Source organism: Penicillium psychrofluorescens, assembly GCF_964197705.1.
Source record: "Penicillium psychrofluorescens genome assembly, chromosome: 2".
Classification (NCBI taxonomy): domain Eukaryota; kingdom Fungi; phylum Ascomycota; class Eurotiomycetes; order Eurotiales; family Aspergillaceae; genus Penicillium; species Penicillium psychrofluorescens.
This window is the reverse complement of record NC_133440.1, coordinates 452,488-475,596: the sequence shown is the minus strand read 5'-3', so window position 1 is coordinate 475,596 and position 23,109 is coordinate 452,488. Positions and strand designations below refer to the sequence as shown.

General features: G+C 53.2%; 6 protein-coding genes across 6 annotated transcripts; 3 read left to right on the top strand and 3 right to left on the bottom strand.

Moving 5' to 3' along the window:
* Positions 1 to 1,635: 1,635 nt before the first annotated feature.
* Positions 1,636 to 11,408, top strand: PFLUO_LOCUS2374 (Macrophage colony-stimulating factor 1 receptor; the record flags this gene model as incomplete). Its single annotated transcript, XM_073779507.1, has 3 exons — positions 1,636 to 1,691; positions 1,750 to 1,785; positions 1,847 to 11,408. 3 exons carry the CDS (start codon positions 1,636 to 1,638, stop codon positions 11,406 to 11,408), a joined length of 9,654 nt encoding a protein of 3,217 aa, XP_073636455.1.
* Positions 11,409 to 12,222: 814 nt separating this feature from the next.
* PFLUO_LOCUS2373 (translation elongation factor 2) lies at positions 12,223 to 15,026 on the top strand (the record flags this gene model as incomplete). Its single annotated transcript, XM_073779506.1, has 5 exons — positions 12,223 to 12,230; positions 12,301 to 12,316; positions 12,405 to 12,462; positions 12,521 to 14,952; positions 15,009 to 15,026. 5 exons carry the CDS (start codon positions 12,223 to 12,225, stop codon positions 15,024 to 15,026), a joined length of 2,532 nt encoding a protein of 843 aa, XP_073636454.1.
* Positions 15,027 to 15,723: 697 nt separating this feature from the next.
* On the top strand, positions 15,724 to 18,103 carry PFLUO_LOCUS2372 (uncharacterized protein; the record flags this gene model as incomplete). The annotated part of the gene is made up of 5 exons (XM_073779505.1): positions 15,724 to 15,788; positions 15,856 to 15,974; positions 16,034 to 16,669; positions 16,725 to 17,710; positions 17,765 to 18,103. The coding sequence occupies 5 exons, from the start codon at positions 15,724 to 15,726 to the stop codon at positions 18,101 to 18,103; spliced, it is 2,145 nt and encodes a 714-aa protein (XP_073636453.1).
* A 135-nt stretch (positions 18,104 to 18,238) lies between these two features.
* Positions 18,239 to 18,956, bottom strand: PFLUO_LOCUS2371 (uncharacterized protein; the record flags this gene model as incomplete). The annotated part of the gene is made up of 2 exons (XM_073779504.1): positions 18,239 to 18,280; positions 18,348 to 18,956. 2 exons carry the CDS (start codon positions 18,954 to 18,956, stop codon positions 18,239 to 18,241), a joined length of 651 nt encoding a protein of 216 aa, XP_073636452.1.
* A 321-nt stretch (positions 18,957 to 19,277) lies between these two features.
* PFLUO_LOCUS2370 (uncharacterized protein) lies at positions 19,278 to 20,002 on the bottom strand (the record flags this gene model as incomplete). Its single annotated transcript, XM_073779503.1, has 2 exons — positions 19,278 to 19,477; positions 19,531 to 20,002. The coding sequence occupies 2 exons, from the start codon at positions 20,000 to 20,002 to the stop codon at positions 19,278 to 19,280; spliced, it is 672 nt and encodes a 223-aa protein (XP_073636451.1).
* Positions 20,003 to 20,892: 890 nt separating this feature from the next.
* Positions 20,893 to 21,879, bottom strand: PFLUO_LOCUS2369 (uncharacterized protein; the record flags this gene model as incomplete). The annotated part of the gene is made up of 1 exon (XM_073779502.1): positions 20,893 to 21,879. One exon carries the CDS (start codon positions 21,877 to 21,879, stop codon positions 20,893 to 20,895), a length of 987 nt encoding a protein of 328 aa, XP_073636450.1.
* Between the last annotated feature and the right edge of the window lie 1,230 nt (positions 21,880 to 23,109).

Here is a 23,109-nt window from a genome sequence, read left to right as displayed (position 1 = left end):
GCCTCCCCGCTCATACCGCATGCCGTCCATGACTCGCTTCACGCGCGAGCCCGACTCTTCATGCGCAATGACATTATCGCCCGAGTCGAAGAGTCGGTATTCGTAGTTCTCGCCCCGAAGCGTGATCTTTGTATCTTCCACCAAGTCGAGAACTCCAAATGAATCCCGCAGTGCGTACTTCACCGGCATCCGCGCAGCGGAGATGGTGGGGTCCGCGAAGTCGTGCCATGAGAACGCATACCAGTGAGCCACGGCAAAGAAGGGCATTTCACAGCAGATGAGACAATCCTGAACCGCAGCAGCCAGGTTGTCCGGCGTGTACCCAGCAGGACTGTTGGAGAAGGCTCCCAGCCACTGCAAGATGGACAAGCCAAATCCCTGCCAGTATGAAGCGAAAATGATGAGTTTGATACAGAGAAATTTGGGAACGGGGCGGAATGGCTTCAAATCGTCGTGCAGGCACACCCAAAACATGGCCAGAGAGTACAGACTGACGGTGACACTGATGTTGTACAGAATACCGGTCCAGAGATATCCGGATGAGATGCCCAGATAGCCCTCCTGATAGGTATCTGTCGCCTTCATCACGATCGAGATCAGAGCCAGGACGGGCTTCAGCCAGGCATACTGTAGAATCCCCCGCTTCATAGCCAGGAAGGTGTGCGGGTCGGAGATGTCGATCTTGGGGAGACATTCTCCGAGCGGCCAGGCATGCGAAACGGGAGGACGGCCATGGGTCATGATGATCAAGTTTCGTTCGCCTTCGAGAAAGTTGATTAGGAGCTGAAAGAATGTGTAGATCGTGAACGCCTGCCAAGAGCCCCTGTCAGTATCGTGTTCCTCCCACGCACCACCGTCGTGTCTCCCATACCTCATAAATATCCCGGATTGGATCTAGGAATTGAGCCGCCTTGAGCGACATGATGCTCGTCCACGATGACGCCGCAAAGATGGGAACCCTAGCTGGAGAATTAGCACCATTCCCGATATTCGACCCCTGACCCTGCTCGAGCGAGCCAATACGAACATTAACAGGATGCGCACGACATATCGTTGGAGTAGAGGCTTGCGGTAGTTTTTACTAAGAATGCTGGGTTAGCTGTCGGGGAAAGAGGCCTTGTCGCGACGAAAGCTCGTACGTTTGAAACCATATGGACCTGCATAGGACGGTCACAGTCAGCTCCGGAGGGGGACACGGGATGATGGCAATAGCAGGGAAGCTCACACGAAAGACAAAATCGAGGCTACTAGAGCTGAAACACCAGAAACAATGATAATGGCTCGAGCCAGGCTGGAGCCCGTTCCACCTCCAGAGCCAGCCATGATGCGGAGAGTCAGTAGAGTGCCAGGAGCGTGGTCTCCGTGTATGTAAGACACCAGATTAATCCGCGGAGATTGGGGGCGCAATCATGGTGGTCAACGAGTCCAGCGTCGTTGTGTCGGCATGGTTTGGCGGTCGCCTGGAATGTGGAGCGTGGTCGATGATGTCTTTCCGTGGGCTCGACCCGTGACACCGCTTTCCTTGCTTCTCCAACACCACCAAAACACTCGACTGCCTACCTGGTCACCGTGAGCTCTGGCTCGTCGCTCAGTCTCGCTGACAATGCTCCCGTCGGTCCCCGGCTTCCTGGAGACATGGCCAGCACCAGCTTGACCGCGACCTACCTGACGCCGGACCCGAGCTTCAATTGGTACTGCCCGACTCCCGTCCTGGTTCGCGCGCCGCGGGCTAATACTTGCTGAAAATAGGTTCTTCCTCCTGGAACTGATTGTCTCGTGCATCCTGTAAGTGTCCCTACCAGCTGATATTCCACCCGCGCTAATAGTGATTTCTCAACCTGCCTAGTGTCTTGTTCTTCTCCCTGTATTTCAACCGCCTTTTCGCAACTCTCCTGTCTTATGCGATCCGAGCATACACCTGGCACTACTACCGCGCGTATGTCGACATCAAGGCGCTCCAGGTATCTCTCCTTGGTGGCCGAATCTTCTTCACGGGCATCCGGTACCATGGCGTCAATGAGACGATCTTTATCCATGGAGGGTTCATTACCTGGAGGTATTGGAAGCGGACGGTAGAACGAACGGACTTGTCCGGTGTCCGACGCAAGACAGACGCCGCTGAGCCATCAGAGAGCAAAAGGCCTCATGCCGCGCATGCTGAGGGCGGTGTTGACGACCAGAATGACAGCCTCGGAGAGCAAGGCGGCGTGGAGAAGACGGCTGAGCTGCCTTGTCGGATATCCATCACGATGTATGGGCTCGAATGGTTTATCTACAATCGGAAACCGGCCTATGACAGCATCCTGACGGGCTTCGGATATGTTGCGGATTTGGACGAGGATGCTGTCAGCGCAGGAGACCCAACATCTCCAGGTCCCGCTCCGAATGTGCCACACGGGCGAACAGACAGCAGTTTCAAGACAGCCTATGGGAACCGATCACGAAGCAGCGTGGATGAACGAGAAGCCGTTGCCGGCCAGGATCCTGCGGCCCGCCGCAATACGGAGCTCTCAGAATCTGTGTCGAATCTGCTTCAGCTCCTGCCGATCAAGCTGGACTGCACCAAGGGCGCTATTGTGCTTGGGAACGAAAACACCCGCTCCGTCTTGACGAACACCTTCGATAGCGCAACAGGAACCATCGATGCTTGCAACGCTGGCCCTCTCGACCTCTACCGGCAATTGTTCTCGTTCAAATTCAACCATCTAGTGGTCCAGATGCGACCAAATCCCGATTTCAAACAAAATCAGCTGGTGACCGCGAAGGCATTAAGCACGGTGCGAGAGGAAGAAGATGGAGCTACCAAGAAACGTTCCACATTTTTCAACTATCCGTTCCAAAGACGCAAGCTATGGCATAGCATCCGTGACCTTGTACCATATTTCCAAACATCTGTGGAGTCGTTTCATGCCAGCTCTCGACACGGTGACAGTATGCCAAGAAGCCAGGCGGAATTTCCTGAAGTGCGTTGGGTGGGCTTGTCTCGATATCTGGATGAAGGTGGCGAGGATGAGCATGAAAAATGGAACTCGGTTGAGTATGGCAGGTTCTCCACCATTATCGACAGTCCTAGCTTGAGCGTGACCTACTTTTGGGACATTCCTGGACGGATTTTACCCGAGCAACCGGCATCAACTCATTGTGGGTTGCCAAGAGACAACGATATCAACCGTGCCCTTCCTCCAGAATGGGGTGTTGACGTCAAGGTGGACGGTGGATCCATCAACTACGGACCTTGGGCCGACAGGGAACGGGTTGGCTTGCAAAATGTCTTCGTCCCCAATTTCTACCGCAGCGCCGAACCAGCGGAACAGTTGGCCCCCGGAGTCTTACGACAAAGCACAGTTTTCAGACTGCGAGTTGAGATCAGCGAAGAACTGACACTGCGAATTCCGACCAGAGAGCAGTCCAAGGATTGGCAATGGAAGGAGCGCGCAGATGCTATCAAAGGCATCTCAAAGGCCAAAAATCCAACCAAAAGAAGAAAACCACGCCAAAAAGAAGCCGAAAAAAGTCATATCGCCTCCGACATTCGCCCCTTTGGATGGCTTTCTCTTCGCGTGGGACCTGATTCCACCATCAATTACACCATGGACATGGTAGCGTCAAGCCTTGGGTTTCGCAATGAGCTCGCCCTTGATCTACGAGAGTCAAAACTGTCTTCCAGCGTGAACCATGGCTTGTTATGGCAGTCCCCCCGCCAATTGGTCAATTGCGATCTCTCCAACCCTCTCTGCTGGAACAGTCTCCGGACCTGGAAATTCACTGTCGACAGCCAGGAGTTGGAACTGTTTCTGTTGCGCGACCACATCTTTCTTCTAACGGATCTTGTGACTGACTGGGCATCCGGACCACCATCGGACTACTATACATTTGTGCCCTTTATCTACAATCTCGACCTCATCTTTTCCGACTTCCAGCTATTCATTAACGTGAATGATCGCAATATCATCAGCAACCCCTCCGACTTGGACGATAACCGATTTATCGTGATCAAAGGCAAACAGCTGACGTCGAGCGTGATGATCCCATTGGATAAATACAAACCGGATCAGAATACGGTGGAGTTCAAGGTCGATCTCGAGAATGGTGGCGTGGACTTCCTCACACCCTTGTGGGATACCCTGCACACGTTTCTGCCTCAAAAGTCCATGGCAACACTCGAAAATCTGTTCATCGATGGATCTTACAACTACTTCCAGTCCACATCACCAGACCTAACGGACACATTGGTGCTCAATGTTGATGGATCGTCTCCCCGGCTTTACCTGTATGGGTTCCTGATCAAGAGCTTCATGGTCGTCAAAGAGAACTACTTTGGCGATGAAATGCACTTCAGAACCCTTGAAGAGTATCAAGAGTTGGCTTACGCCGATGAGCCGCCAGAAAACCCCACAGGCATCAATCCAAACCGCAAATCGAATGATATGGACGTTTTGGTTCATGTCACAGCTCGTGACCCTTGTGCCTTGCTTCCGGAGACCCTCTACGATCATCTGAAATGTCTGAGACTACGCGCTGCTTCTCTCGAGGCAGACTTGCGATTCACGAACTATTACATGGACCTCCAACTGTCCATCAGCCCACTTAAAGTGGACTTGCAATCGACCCAACCTGAAGGCTCCACTACCATATCTGGCACCCAATTGTTCATTGACGGCATTTCAGCCTATGGACATCGCCTGTTCGGCTTACCCCCTGCGGAGCCGACCTACGTGTGCAACTGGGACTTTGACGTGGGAAGGATCATTGGTGAATGCTCTGCGGAATTCCTGGCTTGTCTGGGTGCCTCTTTGAAAAGTTTCGATTTTTCGTTTGACAACTGGGAAAATGCCTTGCCTCCACTCATCCCACTTGCTCTCTATGATGTGACTTTTCTCAGAGCCAAGATCCACTCGCTTCATATCTCTGTACTGCTTGACGAAGTTTCCATCATATTGAACGCTCGGCCTTTGAATATCAAGTTCAATGATTGGGCTAACTCCAAGTTCTCCAAACGGCTGAGCGTCTCTGCCCCGGATATCTCAATTGCGGCAGTTAACCGCCAGTCCGTGGCCCAGGCCAATAATCGATCATCCGACAGAAAAATCTCTCCTTTGGGGCTTCTTCAACTGTCAATGGCCTTCAAGATGGCTCAACGGAAGTGGGATATTGGCGAGAGCCGAAGACTGCAACAAGAGCACATTCAAGTTCATGACCAACGGACTCATAGGGCACAGTGGCTCCTTTTTGACTGGGAGGAGTTGGAACCAACTTCGCCACTTCCACAAAACGACGATATCAATCCGCCAACAATGCCTATCCCGTCAATGCCAGAACCCATCTATGGACGATTTGGTCTTCCGAACGCACCATCACACCGAGGGAATCAGCCCAACGGCAGCTCTAAGAGTTTCCTGGTGGATTCTGAGGCGTCCAGCCTCAAGAGTGTCAAGATTCAGCGGACCGACAGTGCCGACCATGCTACTCCCAAGCCGACACCAGACTCTGAACCCAGACAAAGGCCGGTGCTCCCTCACCGGGGCACCAGCCTATCTACGCTGCAGGCCTACCGGCTTCACGACAATGAATCTGGCTCTAGGGTAGGGTCGTACTCATCTGCTGCGATCAGGGATGCGAATCCTTGGATTATGCCACAATTCTCCTACTACAAACTTTCCTTGGACACATCCGAACTTCCACTGCCACATACCCCCGATGAGGATTCTCCAAGCGATAATGAGGCTGGAAACAACACAGAGTCGATGTTCTTGACTTTCGATGATGACCAGACAACGCACACCAATCTCGCACTAGAGCTTCCGCTGGGCATCAGAGGTTATTGTACACCCCGATTTCTTTTCAGCTTGGCTTCTTTGCTGGATGGACTAGAGCCGAAACACCCAGTTCAAATCATCGACTCCCTACAGAAAGAGGTGATCTCGGATATTGTTGGGTATGACAAAGCCATGAGCCACCCGAAGAAGTCGACAGCCATTGCTCTTCGTATCCCTTCCATACAACTGAGACTCGTTGACCTTTCGGAGTCCCCCAACAACAAGCGAGTCGAGTTCTCGGATGAGTATAGCATTGAAGTCCGGCGTCTTCGAGCCGAAATTCGTCGAAAAGTCGAGCGACAAAAGCATGATTTGCTTGAAGGTCTCCAACAAGGCGTCACAGTCCATGCGGAGGCTGAACACCTCTCAGTTTTGGTGGAAGGTAGTCGAGCAGATGCCTTCCAAGAGAAAGCCGTGTTTAATTGTCATTTGGGTGATATGAACTTTTGGCTGGTCGCAAACCCCAACATTCGGTCTCACCTTCACATGCGAACCTTCAATACAGTCACGTCTGCCAAGTCCGTGGAACGCCTGGCTTTTCTTGTCCGCCGAGCCACCATGATGTTTGACTCTGTCGCATCTTCCTTCCAGCACATTTCGTCTTTGAGCAAGACACGTCTGCGGTTCCTGATCTACTTTGCTACACAGTCGGCTGCTGGTATATCAGATCCAATTTTCCTGACTCGTATCTCATACGTTCTTAGAGTTGCTTCGAGTCATTTGCGACAGCATGACTCGTGGAAGATCCTCTCTCGCATCCGCAACATTTACAAGAACTTGCCGGTGCACCACAAGCGAGAGTTGGATCGAGCTTGCTCAGGTGATCATCTACCTTTGCCAGCTGATGCAAAGACGACGGTGCTATGTGGCTTCGATAAGTGGCGCGCCTGGGATCTCGCTCATGTCGAGAAGAGCTATGTCATGCGCAAAGTCTGGCCCACTCTGGAACATCTCCAGAAAGCTGAAGAGCCGTCCCTATATTTCTCATTAGCGATCAAGACCTTCCGGTTTTCCCTGGATCCTGGGCCTCGAGAGAGCGATCTTATTGTCGAAAGCTTGTCGGCCGTCACCACTTTTGACCCCAACAAAGTCACCTGGGATGCGGACAAAGAACAGCGGAGAAAGCTCATTACCGTGCAATCCTATTGTGCCTCTGCTGCTGTGCGACTGCGATGGGAAGTCTTGGATCTAGTGGAAGGTGTCACGAAGGTCATGTCAACAGTCACGCTGGAGTCTTCACCCGCCCAAAACCCCAGCCACAGTGGTGATGAAACATCACCGATTGAATTGCAGGTCGTCTCCGGCACCGATGTCGGGTCTGTTAGTCTCGACGGCATCAACATCAAGCTGGTCTTGGCGGGAAAGTCCCTTCGGGGGACTTTGGTGCGTAGATCGTTCAACGTTGAGAAGACGAAGACAGAAGAGCTTGCCTTGCTGCTAAGCGCCGGAGCATGCTCATCTGAACTCCTCAGTCAGAATCGCGTCTTGATGGTTTCAAAGATCGCTGACCCCTATACCTCCTTCTCGCTCATATCGGAAGAGGATGAGATTGAGCACAAGCGCGCCTTCCAGGCCGCTTGCTCATGCAGAATGCTTCGATACGAAATGAAGGAAGACCCTGTCAGCCTGGCACACACGGGAGACCGACTCATCGAAGATGAAATCAGATACATTCGACAGCTCGTTAAGAACGTTCATAGGCCCAAGTCGCAAGCCGATATGCCCCAGGTTCCACAAAAGCCAATCCGCAATACCTTCCATGTTGCAATGTTCTTGGACGACTATCGATTGAGCTTCACTCTTCTACCGTCCTTGACCTACGCCGTGTCTGGCGAAGTTGCCCGAATGTCAATTCTGCCCACGGAAGGGCCCAATATCGAGGTTGATTTCGACGTCAAGAAGAACTCTCACATCTTCAGGTCTGGTGACGGCGATAAATACAAGTATACCTTGTCAGTTCTAGAGATACCCCCTGTCAACGGCCGGATCCTGCCCAATTTCTCTTCTGGACACAAACAAGTCGAGGTTGAAATGTCCATCGAGCTCATTCGCCTGGAAGCAAGCGCCGTCAGGAGTCTTCTAAGCGTCCTGACCGGATCCGATGTTTCCCACATGATCTCGGATCTCAAACAGAATGTCGACGTTCTTCAAGCACATCTGGAAGATGTGTTGTCCTTGCAAAAGTCACCACCGGAGCCCCAAACATCTGCTGATGGTACTGAGATTCTTTACAATGCCCGTCTTACAATGGCTGGAATAGAGATTCACGCCACGGCACCGGGTCTGAAAGGAAGGGAATACTCGGCAGAGATGCTCTTCCGCCTTGGAATGATGCGCATGCGTCTCCAGAATGGCTTAGATCGGGGTTACTACATGGAGTTTCCCGAGTTCAACATCGACGCTTCTCAAATCAGCTTCGAGCTGCGAAAACAGGAGAAGCGAACAACACAAGCGTACGGCGGCTTCTCCGCTGATGTCAAACTGCTGGGAACATCTACCGTCCGTGAACATGGCGAGGTGATACGGTCCTATCAGTTAAGTAGCGATAATTTCAATGTCGAGCTTTTCGCCGAAACGGCTGCTCTCGTGGTGGATATTGCTATCTACACTCAAGAGCGTATCAAGACGCTTGACCTGTCTCATGAGGTTGAACGTCTCAAACGACTCCGGCACCGTGGCCATTCCGAGGCGAAAGACAAGCCAGCAATGGCACCTGAAATTCATGTCAACGATGATGACCCGGCTCCGCAGCCCTTCATCAATGCCATGTTCTCCCTCCAATTCCTCAATATCCAAGTCGCGTGGAACATGGCAACTTCATCCCTTTCACCTGACCGTCGGCCAGAAGATCTCATCTTTTCAATACAACGAGTTGAACTGTCTAATAAGAAAAAGAATTCCGCCAAACTTCGGATCGAGAACGTGCAAGTCCAAATGGTGCCATTTGGTGGGGACAGGAGGAAGCGTTCGCTCAACTCGGCCTTAATGCCTGAATTGATATTCAATGTGGCCTACTATTCCCATGGAAAGGAACTGTGGCTCGCTTTTCAGGCTGCGGGCAAAGCGTTGGACATTCGTGCGACATCTGAATTTATCATTCCGGGAAACATGATCCGAGAATCGATTGCATCTGCTATCGAGGCTCTGCGAGAAGGCAGAGTGGCCTGGGCTACAAATCCCTCTGTTGACACTAACAACGACAAAGAGCGCAATCTTTTCGGCAATATGCGTCTTCGATCCATTTTTGTTGACGTTGACTTTGCCGGTGCCACTGTCTCTCTTCAGGGCAAGCACGGAGACTACGAACAAACACTGTTGACAGCGGCTTTGAAGGGTAGCCGACTCTCCGAAGCAAGATATGGCCAATATGTCAAGGGCGACGCGGCCACCACCGCTACCCTCCGGTCTCCTGGTGTGGCGTTTAAGGTCCAATTTGAGGACAACGGGACTGATGGCCCGGCACTCAACGCGGAGTTGAAGATTGAGCCGTCCACAAATGTCTTGTACCCGACTCTTGTCCCTCTGGTCAGACAAATAACCGCCACAGTCAAGGAGGTCATGGGAGACGAACGAGAACAACCCCGGGGGTCATCCGCCACGACCATGTTACAGCCACAGAAACTGATGGAAGAAACACCTTTCAGCGCACGAGATCCGAACACAATTCTTGGTCGCTGCAGGGTGAATATGGGAGTGCTGTTCTGCAAGCAAGAGTTCAGTTTGAGCTGTCAGCCTATTGCAAGGGTGGCGGCCACGACCAAGTTCGAGAGCGTCTATGTGACCGTCAACACGGTGCAGTCCAAGGAGCAAGGACGTTTTGTCGCCCTGTCCCTGGCATTCAACGGCCTCGAAACGTCAGTGAAGCACGTGTACTCCAACGAGCCCACCGCAAGCTTTGAAGTCCAGTCCATGGTTTTGTCCCTCATGAACAGCAAGCACCTGGGCCGCACAAGCGGAATGTCTGCCATCCTGCGAGTCAGCCCGATGAAAGTTTCTCTCAATGCCAAACAGGTGCAGGATTCTCTACTGTTCCGGGAAATTTGGTTTCCATCCGATGATGAACCGAGTCCCAGCTCGCCGCCCCCACCAACGCCGTCCGAGACCCAGACTTACATTGTGCAGCGATACCAGCAGGTCGCCGCCGCGTCGGTATTTCCCTGGAATACGACCATCGCCATTGAGAAGCTGGAGATCCAGCTTGACCTGGGCTCAACATTGGGCAAGGCGCAGTTTGCCATCAACAACCTGTGGGTGTCATCCAACAAGACTTCAGACAGCGAGCAGTCCATGTGCATCAACTTTGATAAGATCAGCATCGAAAGTAAGGGCCGCATGAGTGGCAGGGTCGAGCTTCATACTCTCAAGATCCATACATCTATCGAGTGGCCAGAGGATAGTCGCGATGCCGGACATACCCCGTTGATTCAGGCCTCGATTTCATTCGATCATCTCCAAACCAAGGTGTCGTTTGACTACCAGCCTTTCCTGGTTGCTCACATCGCCATGTTCGATTTCCTGATGTACAACGTGCGAGGCGCCTCCGGCGAGCAGAACCAGCGACTCTTCAGCATCCTAGAAGGAGACGAGGTCCAGGCCTTCTGCACGTCTCTGACGGCCTCGCAGGCTCTTGCACTCTACCAAGCATGGCAGCGTTTGATCCAAGACAAACAAGCGGCGTACCGCGCGTCGCTGCGTGAAGTAGAACGATATCTTCGGCGCAAATCTTCCGCTGGCCCTGGTCCCATCGACATGTCCGTCAAGAATCTTGCTAAGAAGGACAAGGACGACGCATTCACCGCGCCTATTTCACTGCATACCGGGGTCGTTGTCAACATCCGCCATGTCAACATCGGAGCGTTCCCCAGCTCGTTCATTGACAATCAGATCTTCAAGCTGGAGGCCCATGATGCCCAGGCTCGGTTTGCCGTCTCCGTCCAATCCGGCAAGCTCCACAGTGCCCTGGGCCTGACGCTGGGTCAACTCCGCGTCGCTCTCTCCGGAATCAGCCGGCCCACCTCCGCGCAACTCGAAGACTTGTCCGTGGACGAGATCGCCCAGCGCGCCGCCGGGTCCCGGGGCGGCACGATCCTCAAGGTGCCCCGGCTGGTGGCCAGCATGGAGACGTGGCAAGTGCCCCGCACGCATGAGATCGAGTACATCTTCCGCAGCACGTTTGAGGGCAAGGTTGATGTGGGCTGGAACTACTCGCGCATCAGTTTCATCCGGGACATGTGGGAGACGCACTCGCGGGCCTTGGCCTCGCGCCTCGGCAAGCCGCTGCCTCCGTCGGCCGTGCAGATTACTGGTGGTCCCGGGAGCAGTACCGAGGGCGGCGGTGCCGGTCCCGAGCAACAGGACAAGATCACGGCGGTGGTCCATGTGCCGCAGTCCAAGTACAGCTACACGGCGCTTGAGCCGCCGGTTATTGAGACGCCACAGCTCCGAGATATGGGCGAGGCTACACCGCCGCTAGAGTGGATTGGGCTGCATCGGGACAAGCTGCCCAATGTCACGCATCAGATTCTTATTGTTCCGTTGTTGGAGATTGCGAAGGAGGTGGAGGATGCCTATGGGCGGATCCTGGGGGCGTGAAATTATTGCATGGGACGGCGTTTTTTTGGTTCTTCTTGTACATCCTGCATATCCTAGTTATCCTCACTAGCCGAAATAATTGCCTACTTCTACTTCATCTCACTCCTTCTTTCATCCCTTCGCGGCCTGAAGAACACATGCATTAGTCAGCCCATCCTAGAGGCGGTCAGCGTGCGCTGAGACGAGCCCGCTGATTGGCGGACAGCTCCAGCCCACTCTCCAGCAGCTGTGTGGACAGTGGCCGTGGACAGGCTCATCCAGCGATGGAGGATGACTCGGAGGATGGTGAATCAGAGCCCTGCGAGTGACTCGAAAGGTTGGAGTGAGTAATATCGGTCTACTCGACTGACAGAGGGAGCCGAGGGAGGGCTGAGTCGGGAGAACCACGGATGGCGGCATGTAGTGACTCCCCGAATGAAGATGACCTGCTTTGAAATCAAGACTCATAGTGAACGAGACATGGAAACGGGCACAATCGTCGACTCGAAGGGCCTAGTACCAGCCAGTGTTGCCATAGTAAACTAGTCCGGCGTACAGCCGGGAGTGAAACGCACAAAACGGAGGGGCAGAAAAGCCCCCACTTTCGCTTTTCCTTTTTTTTTCTCCCACTTTTCCTTCCCCTCCTTCCCTCCTTCTCTCCTTCCTTCTTCATCCTCTTCACTCCGTCTTCTGGAGCAGTTGCACATAGTCTCTGGATTTAGTGATCGAGTCTCTGCTCGGTCCTGATCGTCTGTGTGCTTTCTTGCTTCTACCTTTATCTCAATAACCCCCTCCCCTCGCCTCTAGGGCTTTTGCTGAGGAATCAACCGCCAACATGGTCAAGTAAGTCGGATCATCGATGAAGAAAAAAATTATCCCATGGACACCCTGGCTAACAAGAGTCTCCCTCTAGCTTCACCATCGAGGAGGTCCGTATTCTCTCCCTGTCCGCTGGCCCGAGAGAGGGCCAGCCAGGCTTTGCTTTTTTCCATCAGACACTCAACTAACCCTCACTAGATCCGTGCCCTGATGGACAAGCCGGCCAACATCCGGAACATGTCCGTCATTGCTCACGGTATGCTTCATCACCTCTGATGAATCCAGATGAGATGATACTGACCATGTTGATGTAGTCGATCACGGAAAGTCCACCCTCTCCGACTCTCTGGTCCAGCGTGCCGGTATCATTTCGGCCGCCAAGGCCGGTGAGTCTCGGTTCATGGACACCCGTCCCGATGAGCAGGACCGTTGCATTACCATCAAGTCCACCGCCATCTCCCTGTACGCCAAGTTCCCCGACCCGGAGGACCTGAAGGAGATCCCCCAGAAGGTCGACGGCCACGAGTTCCTGATCAACCTGATCGACTCGCCCGGTCACGTTGACTTCTCGTCCGAGGTCACGGCCGCTCTCCGTGTCACCGACGGTGCCCTCGTCGTCGTCGACTGCGTGTCCGGTGTCTGTGTCCAGACCGAGACCGTGCTGCGTCAGGCCCTGACCGAGCGTATCAAGCCGGTCCTGATCATCAACAAGGTCGACCGTGCTCTGCTCGAGCTGCAGGTGTCCAAGGAGGATCTGTACCAGTCTTTCTCCCGTACCATCGAGTCCGTCAATGTCATCATCGCCACCTACTTCGACAAGTCTCTCGGTGATGTCCAGGTCTACCCCGACCGCGGCACCATCGCCTTCGGTTCCGGTCTGCACGGCTGGGCGTTCACCGTCCGTCAGTTCGCTATCAAGTACGCCAAGAAGTTCGGTGTCGACCGCAAGAAGATGCTGGAGCGTCTGTGGGGTGACAACTACTTCAACCCCAAGACCAAGAAGTGGACCAAGAACGGTGAGTTCGAGGGCAAGACCCTGGAGCGTGCCTTCAACCAGTTCATCCTGGACCCCATCTTCAAGGTCTTCGCCGCTGTCAACCACAACAAGCGTGACGAGATCATGGCCCTCCTGGAGAAGCTCGAGGTCAAGCTGGCCTCCGAGGAGAAGGACCTCGAGGGCAAGCAGCTCCTCAAGGTTGTCATGCGCAAGTTCCTGCCTGCCGCCGACGCTCTGCTGGAGATGATCTGTATCCACCTGCCCTCGCCCGTCACTGCCCAGAAGTACCGTGCCGAGACTCTGTACGAGGGTCCCACCGACGACGCGGCCTGCATTGGTATCCGCGACTGTGACCCCAAGGCTCCTCTGATGCTTTACGTGTCCAAGATGGTGCCGACCTCCGATAAGGGCCGTTTCTACGCCTTCGGTCGTGTCTACGCCGGTACCGTCAAGTCCGGTCTCAAGGTCCGCATCCAGGGTCCCAACTACACCCCTGGCAAGAAGGAGGACCTGTTCATCAAGGCCATCCAGCGTACCATTCTGATGATGGGTCGCTTCATCGAGCCCATTGAGGATGTTCCCGCCGGTAACATCGTCGGTCTGGTCGGTATCGATCAGTTCCTGCTCAAGTCGGGTACCCTGACCACCGACGAGACCGCCCACAACCTCAAGGTCATGAAGTTCTCCGTCTCGCCCGTCGTGCAGCGTTCCGTGGAGGTCAAGAACGCCGCTGACCTGCCCAAGCTGGTCGAGGGTCTCAAGCGTCTGTCCAAGTCCGACCCTTGTGTCCTCACCCTCATCAACGAGTCTGGTGAGCACGTCGTTGCCGGTGCCGGTGAGCTGCACCTGGAGATCTGCCTGAAGGATCTCGAGGAGGACCACGCCGGTGTGCCCCTGCGCATCTCCGACCCCGTCGTGTCCTACCGTGAGACTGTGTCCGGCGTGTCGAGCATGACTGCCCTGTCCAAGTCGCCCAACAAGCACAACCGTCTGTACATGACTGCTCAGCCCATCGACGAGGAGGTCTCCCTCGCCATCGAGGCTGGCAAGATCAGCCCCCGTGACGACTTCAAGGCTCGTGCCCGTGTCCTGGCTGACGACTACGGTTGGGATGTCACCGATGCCCGTAAGATTTGGTGCTTCGGTCCCGACACCACCGGTGCCAACTTGCTGGTCGACCAGACCAAGGCCGTTCAGTACCTGAACGAAATCAAGGACTCCGTGGTCTCTGGTTTCCAGTGGGCCACCCGCGAGGGTCCCGTTGCTGAGGAGCCCATGCGCTCCGTCCGCTTCAACATCCTGGATGTTACCCTGCACGCCGATGCCATCCACCGTGGTGGTGGTCAGCTCATCCCCACTGCCCGTCGTGTCCTGTACGCCGCCGCCATGCTGGCTGACCCCGGTGTTCTCGAGCCCATCTTCAACGTCGAGATCCAGGTGCCCGAGCAGGCCATGGGTGGTATCTACGGTGTCCTCACCCGCCGTCGTGGTCACGTCTACTCCGAGGAGCAGCGCCCCGGTACTCCTCTGTTCAACGTCAAGGCCTACCTGCCCGTCAACGAGTCGTTCGGTTTCCCCGCCGATCTGCGCTCCGCCACCGGTGGCCAGGCCTTCCCCCAGTCCGTTTTCGACCACTGGGCCATCCTCCCCGGTGGCTCCCCTCTCGACTCGACCACCAAGCCCGGTCAGGTCGTCGCCGAGATGCGGAAGCGCAAGGGTCTCAAGGAGCAGATCCCCGGCTACGAGAACGTAAGTTTTGATCCCCCTCGTGGTTTTCACCTCCATCCCGCTAACTTTGGGTCTAGTACTACGACAAGCTGTAAAAATGCTCACGGCTGCCCGGAATCGCGCTGCTGCCAGTCATACGTGGAATCTTTTTTTATGAGATTGATGAATGCAATACAACTTTCACGTTCAACCCAAAATTCCACCTCCCTCAACAAAATGTGTCGGGCCAACCACTGCTCTTCTATTGAGATAGCAGCGGCTTCGGTAGCGGATGGCCATCCATCTGCTCCGACTCGACTCCCATGGCTTTGCACTTGGTTTTTGTCTTCATAATTTTGCTTCGTGAGGGTTTGCTTTTGTTTCTTTTCTTTTTCTTTTGTCTCTTCTGTCCTGTCTAGTTATACCAGTTTGAGCATGAAAATAAACATGGTATAGCTAGGCGATCGCGGTGTTTTCCTGTCGTAGTCGCGTGTAGATATTCAGTAGGGCAGACTGGCTGTTGAAGCGCTCCATGCAGGCTGCGTGGACCATCACGTGACCCATCGCGTGCCTCGCGTTCGCAATAGACGGATCCTGCACTTCTTGGTCTCTGTCTCTCCTCCCGTCAACCACCATGGCTGTGTGCGCCTACACCGATTAATGACTGCTTCCATCTCTTGATTAATATTTTTACCGGATTTATTTGCCCTTTGCAGCGCACCTGGCAACTTCGCTGTTGCTGTCAGCCGCAGACTTTCCTCACTTCTTTCTTTGACGGCCGAGTCACGTTGAATCCCAATCCACGCAGCCACGATGCAATTCACCGATGAACAAGCCGAGGACGTGAAGAGTTGGGTGGTGAAGAAACTGGAGGACATGTGGGTTTCCAATTATCATCTGGATGATAATTCATTCGCTGACAATATGGTCGCGCCGTCGTTGTAGCTCTGATGCGGACTCCGACGTACTTGCAGATTATGTCCTGGCGCTCGTCAGATCCGATGCGCCGGATGAGGAGATCAGAAAGGTTTCCGTCGAGAACTTGGAGGACTTCTTGCGCGAACGTTCGTTGACTGCCTGGGGTGCTTTTCTTTTTACCCAGATTGCTGATTTTTCCCCCCAGACACAACTTCTTTCGTTGATGAGCTCTTCGCCACATTCGATCCCAAAAAAGCCGCTGCGCCGCCAGCGACCCTTTCTCAGAGTCAGGCGCAGTTCCCAAGCGACCTCCCGCAATCTTTTCCCCCGTCTCAGCCACAGCACCCGATCAATGCGCCAACCGGCCCGAGGGGGTCTCCCTACGGACCAGGGGGAGGACAAGATGGGGCGAATTTTCCGAACCGGAAACGTACGTATAACGAGGGATTCCAGGCAGATCAAGAACCTCAGGAGGGCATGCTCCAGAACCGCGCTTTCAAAACCCCCCGGCGTGGTGGAGGAAGAGGTGGTGGCCGCGGAGACTGGATGGGCCGGGATAGCCGCCAGGGACAGCAGTTTGCGCAGCCACCGCCTGGCGGATTCCCTATGATGCCGCCTGGGTTCCCGCCGTTTGATCAGAACGATCCCATGGCGGCGATGATGGCTATGCAGAGTATGGGTTTCCCGCAAATGCCGGGAATGCCGCCTATGCCCGGTATGCCTGGCGCCCCGCAGCCCGGCGAGCAGGTTAATCAACCCTGCCCATTCTATGAAACCCAGGGTATCTGTTACTTGGGTGCCGCATGTCCGTATCAGCATGGAGATGCTGGAAAAGAGGAAGGTATGTGTGAAATACTCTAGGAGCCCTCCTGGCTGGCTGCTGACCAGGTCCACAGAATATGATCCAAAGAACTTAGGCCGTATGGCCGACTCCAGGGGCCCGGGACGTGGTGGCGAACGTGGACGCGGCCGTGGGCGTGGAGGGCCTAATGCGCGAGGACGAGGCGGCCGGTCTGATTTCTCGTCGGCAGGACCGAACGAGGACCGAACAATCAAAACAATTGTGGTTGAGCAGATCCCTGACGATAAGTTCTCTGAGGAGGCCGTGCGGGAGTTTTTCTCTCAATTCGGCAACATCACCGACGTCTCGTTGCAGCCTTACAAAAAGCTGGCTTTGGTCCAATATGAGACATATCCCGAGGCCAAGGCGGCTTGGTCCAGCCCTAAGGTCATTTTTGACAACCGCTTCGTTAAGGTCTACTGGCACAAGCCTGGCCGGAAGGACGAAAAGAACGGAGAAGCCCAGCCAGAAGCCCCGGCGTTCAACCAGGAAGAGTTCGAGAAGCAGCAAGAAGAAGCCCAAAGGGCACACGAGGAAAGGGCAAAGAAACGTCAGGAGACCGAAGAAGCCAAACAGGCTCTAGAGCGGCAGCGCGATGAGCTATTCAAAAAGCAACAGGAAGAAAAAGCGCGCCTGCTGGAACGACTCGGCGGAGCTGCAGAACCGAGCAATGGCACTGGTGCTGCAGAGGGTTCGCCTGTCGAAGCACCCGCAGATGAGAATGCTAGTGATCAGACCAAGCAATTGCGTGCACAGCTGGCGGCTCTCGAGGCCGAGGCAAAGAGCCTCGGATTGGATCCCTCAAACGCTGGCGCCGCTGGTGTTCGGGGTGGCTACCGCGGTAGGGGCCGCGGCCGAGGTGGATACCGTGGACGCGGCGGATATGACCCTTCGTACCGCGGAGGATATCGTGGACGCGGTGGATTTGCGCCTCGCGGCCGAGGCAGCGTACTTCGTCTGGATAACCGGCCCCGTCGGGTCTCTGTGACGGGCGTCGAGCTGAACTCGGACAAGGACGAAGCGCTGAGACAGTATCTGATTGTAAGTCGTTCTGGTCTGTGTGTCTGGAAATTACGTGCTGACTTTCCCCGTCAGGGCATCGGTGAATATGAATCCATCACGCCTAAACCGGGCCATTCCGACTCGGTGATCGTCGAGTTCAAGGAACGCTACCAGGCCGAGAAGTTCATGTTCAGTCCCTGGAATATTCCTTCGGTGGGCGAGGTCCAACTTGAATGGGTGGCTAACCCGCCTATCGCGGTTCCGACATCTACCCCGGCGGACGAGACTAAGACCGGCCCTGAACTGGCCGAGGATGATCAGGATACTGTCATGCAATCCGAGCCCGCGGTCAATGAAATGCCTGCTGGCAAAGAAGAAGTCCATGATATGGATTATGACGTTGCGGAGGAGGATAGCTGGGGGGTGGAATGATTCATGTTCTCGGAATGTCCGCTCATGTACTATTTATTGCCTATGTACAGCTGCTTCACTTCTGGGCATGAAATATGACGCACGCCAGAAGGTTTTTTTCCATGGCACCACCGTTTATCTTTGTCTTTTTCCCTCTCACTCAACGCTCTGCGGAAGCAGCTCAACCATGTATCCATCCTGGTAGTCAAGTCAGTCCTATCCTCAAACGAATGCGTAAACAAACAATCCAGACCCCCAAACTCACCGGATCAGCAATCATAGCAAACTTTTCAAAGAACCACGCATAGTTTTCATGGATCTCCCCCCTCCCAATTCCCCTGGCAGCCTCCCACTCCGACAAAGGCACCGCCTCCCTCGACGACACACCCACCTCCTTAAGAATCGGTACCCCGGCAGCCCTCAACCTCTCCACCGCAGCCTTGGTATCCGGAACCGTGAACCCCAGATGCGCAAAACCCAGGTTCGGCGGCTGATTCCCGTTTGAGACTTCTTCGCTATCGCCTTCCGTCCCATGCACATGATACAACTCAAGCAACCCCTCCGTCCGCGTCATCACAGGGATCTGACTCGTCTTCTCCGCCCAGTCTCCCAGATCCTCTGCGTCAGGTGGCGGGTGGCCCAGATAGTAGATTGTGAAGGGTCCCGCATTCATGCTGAACACGACTCGCATCCCGAGAAGGTCTACGTAGAAGTGTAGAGAGCGCGAGGGCTCCCGTACCCGGATCGCGAGGTGGTTCAGTCGGTACCCCGTTGTGCTGGATGAGACCGGTGGGTTGAAGGTTGCTGACGGGCCGCCTGGGAGGAAGGCGCCTGTTTCACCTTGTGGAAGGACTGAGAAGGAGTTGGGGGACATTTTGACGTTCAATTGAGTGGTGGGGGAGGGGTGTGTAGAGTAGATAGCGTAGAGCTGGATGTGGAAGTAATGTGGGGGGTTGATATGACGGACGGGAGGGATCCACTCGACTGTCCTTTAGTTAGTTACACTAGGCAGTCAACGAAGTAGTGGTTATGCCGAGGTCGCTTAGATTGTGGGATTCGGTGGAGAGTCCCTATATATCCAAACCCTGCTAGGTTTGCTATCTGAAGAAAACATCTGGACTTGTGAAAGTGCAGAAAGGTCAAGGGAAGTAGACTAGAGACTACCAAGTGTTTTTGAATGGCGGCAAGGGATTCTTTACTGGTAGATAACCATGTCCAGTCCACCAGTGTAGGGCAGAGTCACTCTCTTAAATCCACTGCCTTCGGCATCAACATAGTCGAACAGATCCTGGTAGCCCTGGGTAGCCTTGAGAGTATTATCCGCCACGATGACTGCCCCGCGCCGGAGAGACGGCTGTACGGCCTTGAGCGCGGGGAGCGAGAGAGGTGTCCAGACTGATAGTTGTATCAGCAATTGATTTCCTTTAATTCCATGATCAACCACTTACTGTCCAGCAACAGGAAATCCACCTCGCCGAGATCCTTCGCAAGAGTCTCGCGCAAGTCGCCAATGCGCAGGTCAATCATGTCCTCGATCTTCTTCCCGGCCTGTGCCCAGATCTCCTGGGCCCGCGCTGCCTTGGAAGGTTCCTTTTCAGTGGCAATCACCTTGGCGGGTTTACTTTCTGCGTGCGCATTCTGCGCTGCTGCGAGTGCTAGGTAGATGGTGCTCACGCCGAAGCTAGTCCCGGCCTCGACGATGGTCGTGGCCTTGATGCTGCGCAGGATATGGTAGACCAGCTCGCATTTATCCTGGTCTAGTGCGATGAACTTGTCGCGCATGATGTCGTCGAAGGCATCGCTGGTTTGCGGAGGCAGGGCGGACCATTCCACGCCAGCTTCTTGGGTGAGAGATTGGCCGTGTAGGGCTTGCAGGAAGGAGCGGAGGGGCTCGTCGGCGATCAACGCAGAGGGGGCCATTGTCTTTTTCCTTTCTGATTAGGAATGGAAGCGAATTGACTAGTTAACTATTGTTCATATTTGGTAGATGCTGTGAGTCATGGGCCTCGCGAACGACGTAAGGATCCGTGCGGTAGGCTCGCGGGAACATGAGTAGAATTCTCCGCTCCGTCAGAAAATATGCATCTAGCTATGTAAATATTCTTCCCAGGCATCTCCTGCCCTATAGAACCATATTTTCTTTTCTTGATAATCATCTCCCTAATAGCCTGAAACAAGTCACTAGATCATATGAGATTTCTTCTGAAATCACGCTATCATACTGATAATATGGTAGGGCCATTATCTATCAATTCCTATAACTTTATGGTAAGCGTGAGACGATTTTCTCACTTATTGCATGCATTGATTTTGACCATAGTAGGTGCTTTACTGTCGATTAAGGTAAGGCGCACTTATCAATTTGCGAGAAACTTGTTGAGTAGTCAGGCTGCTCAGGGCGGCGGGGCCACTAACCCTGTGCTCCGGGAGAGCTATTAAAACCTACTTCACCACAACGCTAGGTGACGGTAAATCGAACCTTCTTGTCGGGCAAAGTATTCGGCCGGTCTGGGACAGAGAATGGTTATTAGCAATCCTGAATTTCTATCTGTAATTCGAATCTTCTGAAATTTTGCAAAAGGCATTATTTGCGGTGGCCATTGTCTCAGTTACTATCTTGGCTTGTCATTGTCTGCACAAGTAGCTCTCATTTTTGCTAACCCGTTGAATTACGTTTAAGACAAACCAAACCTTTCAGACCTAGGAGCCGCAACTGTCAGCTTTAATAAGAAAGGTTTCGCAAACTACGAAGTTGGGTTGTACAAATTATTATTCTGCAAGTGGGTATATGGTCAATTCTTCATATATTATTAAGTAGTCATCTTGATCTTGTCAACCATAGCGTATAGTTCATCCAGACTTGGGCGTTCCTCAGGACTATTTCGGATACAAGCCTCCACAACGGCATCTAGAGGAGGGGGAACAGGCCATTCCACTGCGTTTGTAATCGGGACGTTTCCGTATATCATGCCCTTGATAAGATAGCCGAGGTCATAGATGTCCGACTTCTCCGTCCAGCCAGCGTCTAACACCGGCTCGCGAGAAACCTCAGGTGCCAGTCGATTTCCCCAACGACTCTCGAGATCGCAAATAAGCACGCGAGAAGTATCAGAGGAGAAGACAACATTGTCGATGCGGAGATCACGATGAACAATCCCAAGGGAATGAAGGCACTTCAGTCCGGAGATGATCTGCAGAATCCAGTCATTGTAGGCAGCGAGAGGATAGATGTACACTAAGAAGTAGCGGGGCTTGAATTTCTCGAAAACCAGCTTGTCATCGGGCGACTTTCCCAGTAATTGAATGATGTGGGATGACTTTGGCACTCCTGGGCAGGATCCACCTTGACATTTGAGCAGATTCCGAATCTCGCTCTTATATTTGCCCTCCTTGACAAAATGTTTGCTGGAATCGACTTCGACCACAGGGAGCGAGGCAAGAACTGGACCGAGTTCCTCGGAGTCGTCGTCTGGCTCTGGAAGTGGTGGCGCATTTTTGAGGGGACGTATTTGGTCACCGATGATTTCGTGGTCGCCGTCTAAGATAGGCAGGTTTCGTTGTAGGCGGAGAACATCACCAGAAAGAGTGCCCGGTATATCAGCCAGCCGGATGCACTGGCCTGACGGTTCATACCAATAAGTATAGCAGGAAACACCATCAACCACTCCCAAACTGAGGTCCATGATCTGTGGGCCAGCAGTGGGAACCAGATTAGACCGCGCTCTTTTCGCCTCGTAATCAGCTCTCAGCCGTTGAATTTCCTGAGTCAAAGGATCGTTGGGTGGTGATTGGCTCATTGTTGGTATTAGAGGGGGACTTTGAAGGTAGAAACACGAGGAAATTTTTGTTAAACAGAAAATCTTTGCAGTGATAGATACTAGGGGAATTTGAAAGGTCAGCACCCAGTGCCAGGTTTATGTACAAAGAGAAACCCTCAGGGTGGGGCATTGGGGTTGTACCTCTATAGTCTGACCAACCTGATGTACCTTTCTTTCACCGTCTCACTAATGTGGCTATACCACCCCTTGAGATCTGCTTAGTGGCCAGTCTACAGTTGCCAGCAGGGTAACTATAGTAGACTTGATTCAATCTAACTAGGCCACATGCAGTTTACCAAAAGCTTGAAGAAAACATGAGGAAATGCGCTAAGCGGTGTAAACAGACGAAGAGGTCACGTGTGAGAACGTGATGGACCTTACTAAAGCCTAGGGTTAACTAACTAGTTAGTTAGTTACGTTATTTGTCACAGATACTGCCCACGAGGGCAGGGAAGAGAATTTCACCATCGGTTTTACGTTGCGAGGGCTGACGAAGAGTTGGCCATCGATGCCCATTTCGGTAGGTGCAAGGGATAGAACGTAAAGATGAGGGGTTTGTTTAATTCAGAAGTAGATGGGAAAACGTAATCTTGGCCTGTACTCCTAGGAACTTCAATAGTAGAGCGGTTAGCATCGGACCAGAGGTACGATGAGAATTGAATGGGGTGAGCAACGGGGTGAGCTCTCAGATCACTCAGTGAGTAGCTCAGGTCCCGCTCAGAGATCACTCAGAGATAGCTCAGAGCCGATCGCTACCCGAGGCGGCAGGTTTACCGTCACCAATATTACAAAAAAATTTATTGTACGGGCCTAGCTCTAAATCCATTATAGGAGGGATATAGCTAATAGGTTCTGAAGCTATGCCTTAAATCTCCCTTATATTAGTCTAGAAAATAGTAATAAAACATAGAGAGTACGACAAGCGTCGATCATATATAGAGATGTTTATATAGATATCGCAAAAACTAGAGTATGACCTAAATAAAAGGAACACATATACCCTGTTGACTTAACCCCGTCATCAAATTAGACCCTTCTATCAGATAAAAACCTCCGTACTGACATTCTCGCCGAATAAAAGCTTCGAGCAAGGACTCGCGTATCGCCTGCTTTAAGACGCTATATTTGTTAGCAACATAGTATAACATCTTAGTATTCTTGGTCACATGCTTGTTTGTCCAAGTTCATATCCTCGTCCTTCTTCAAGTA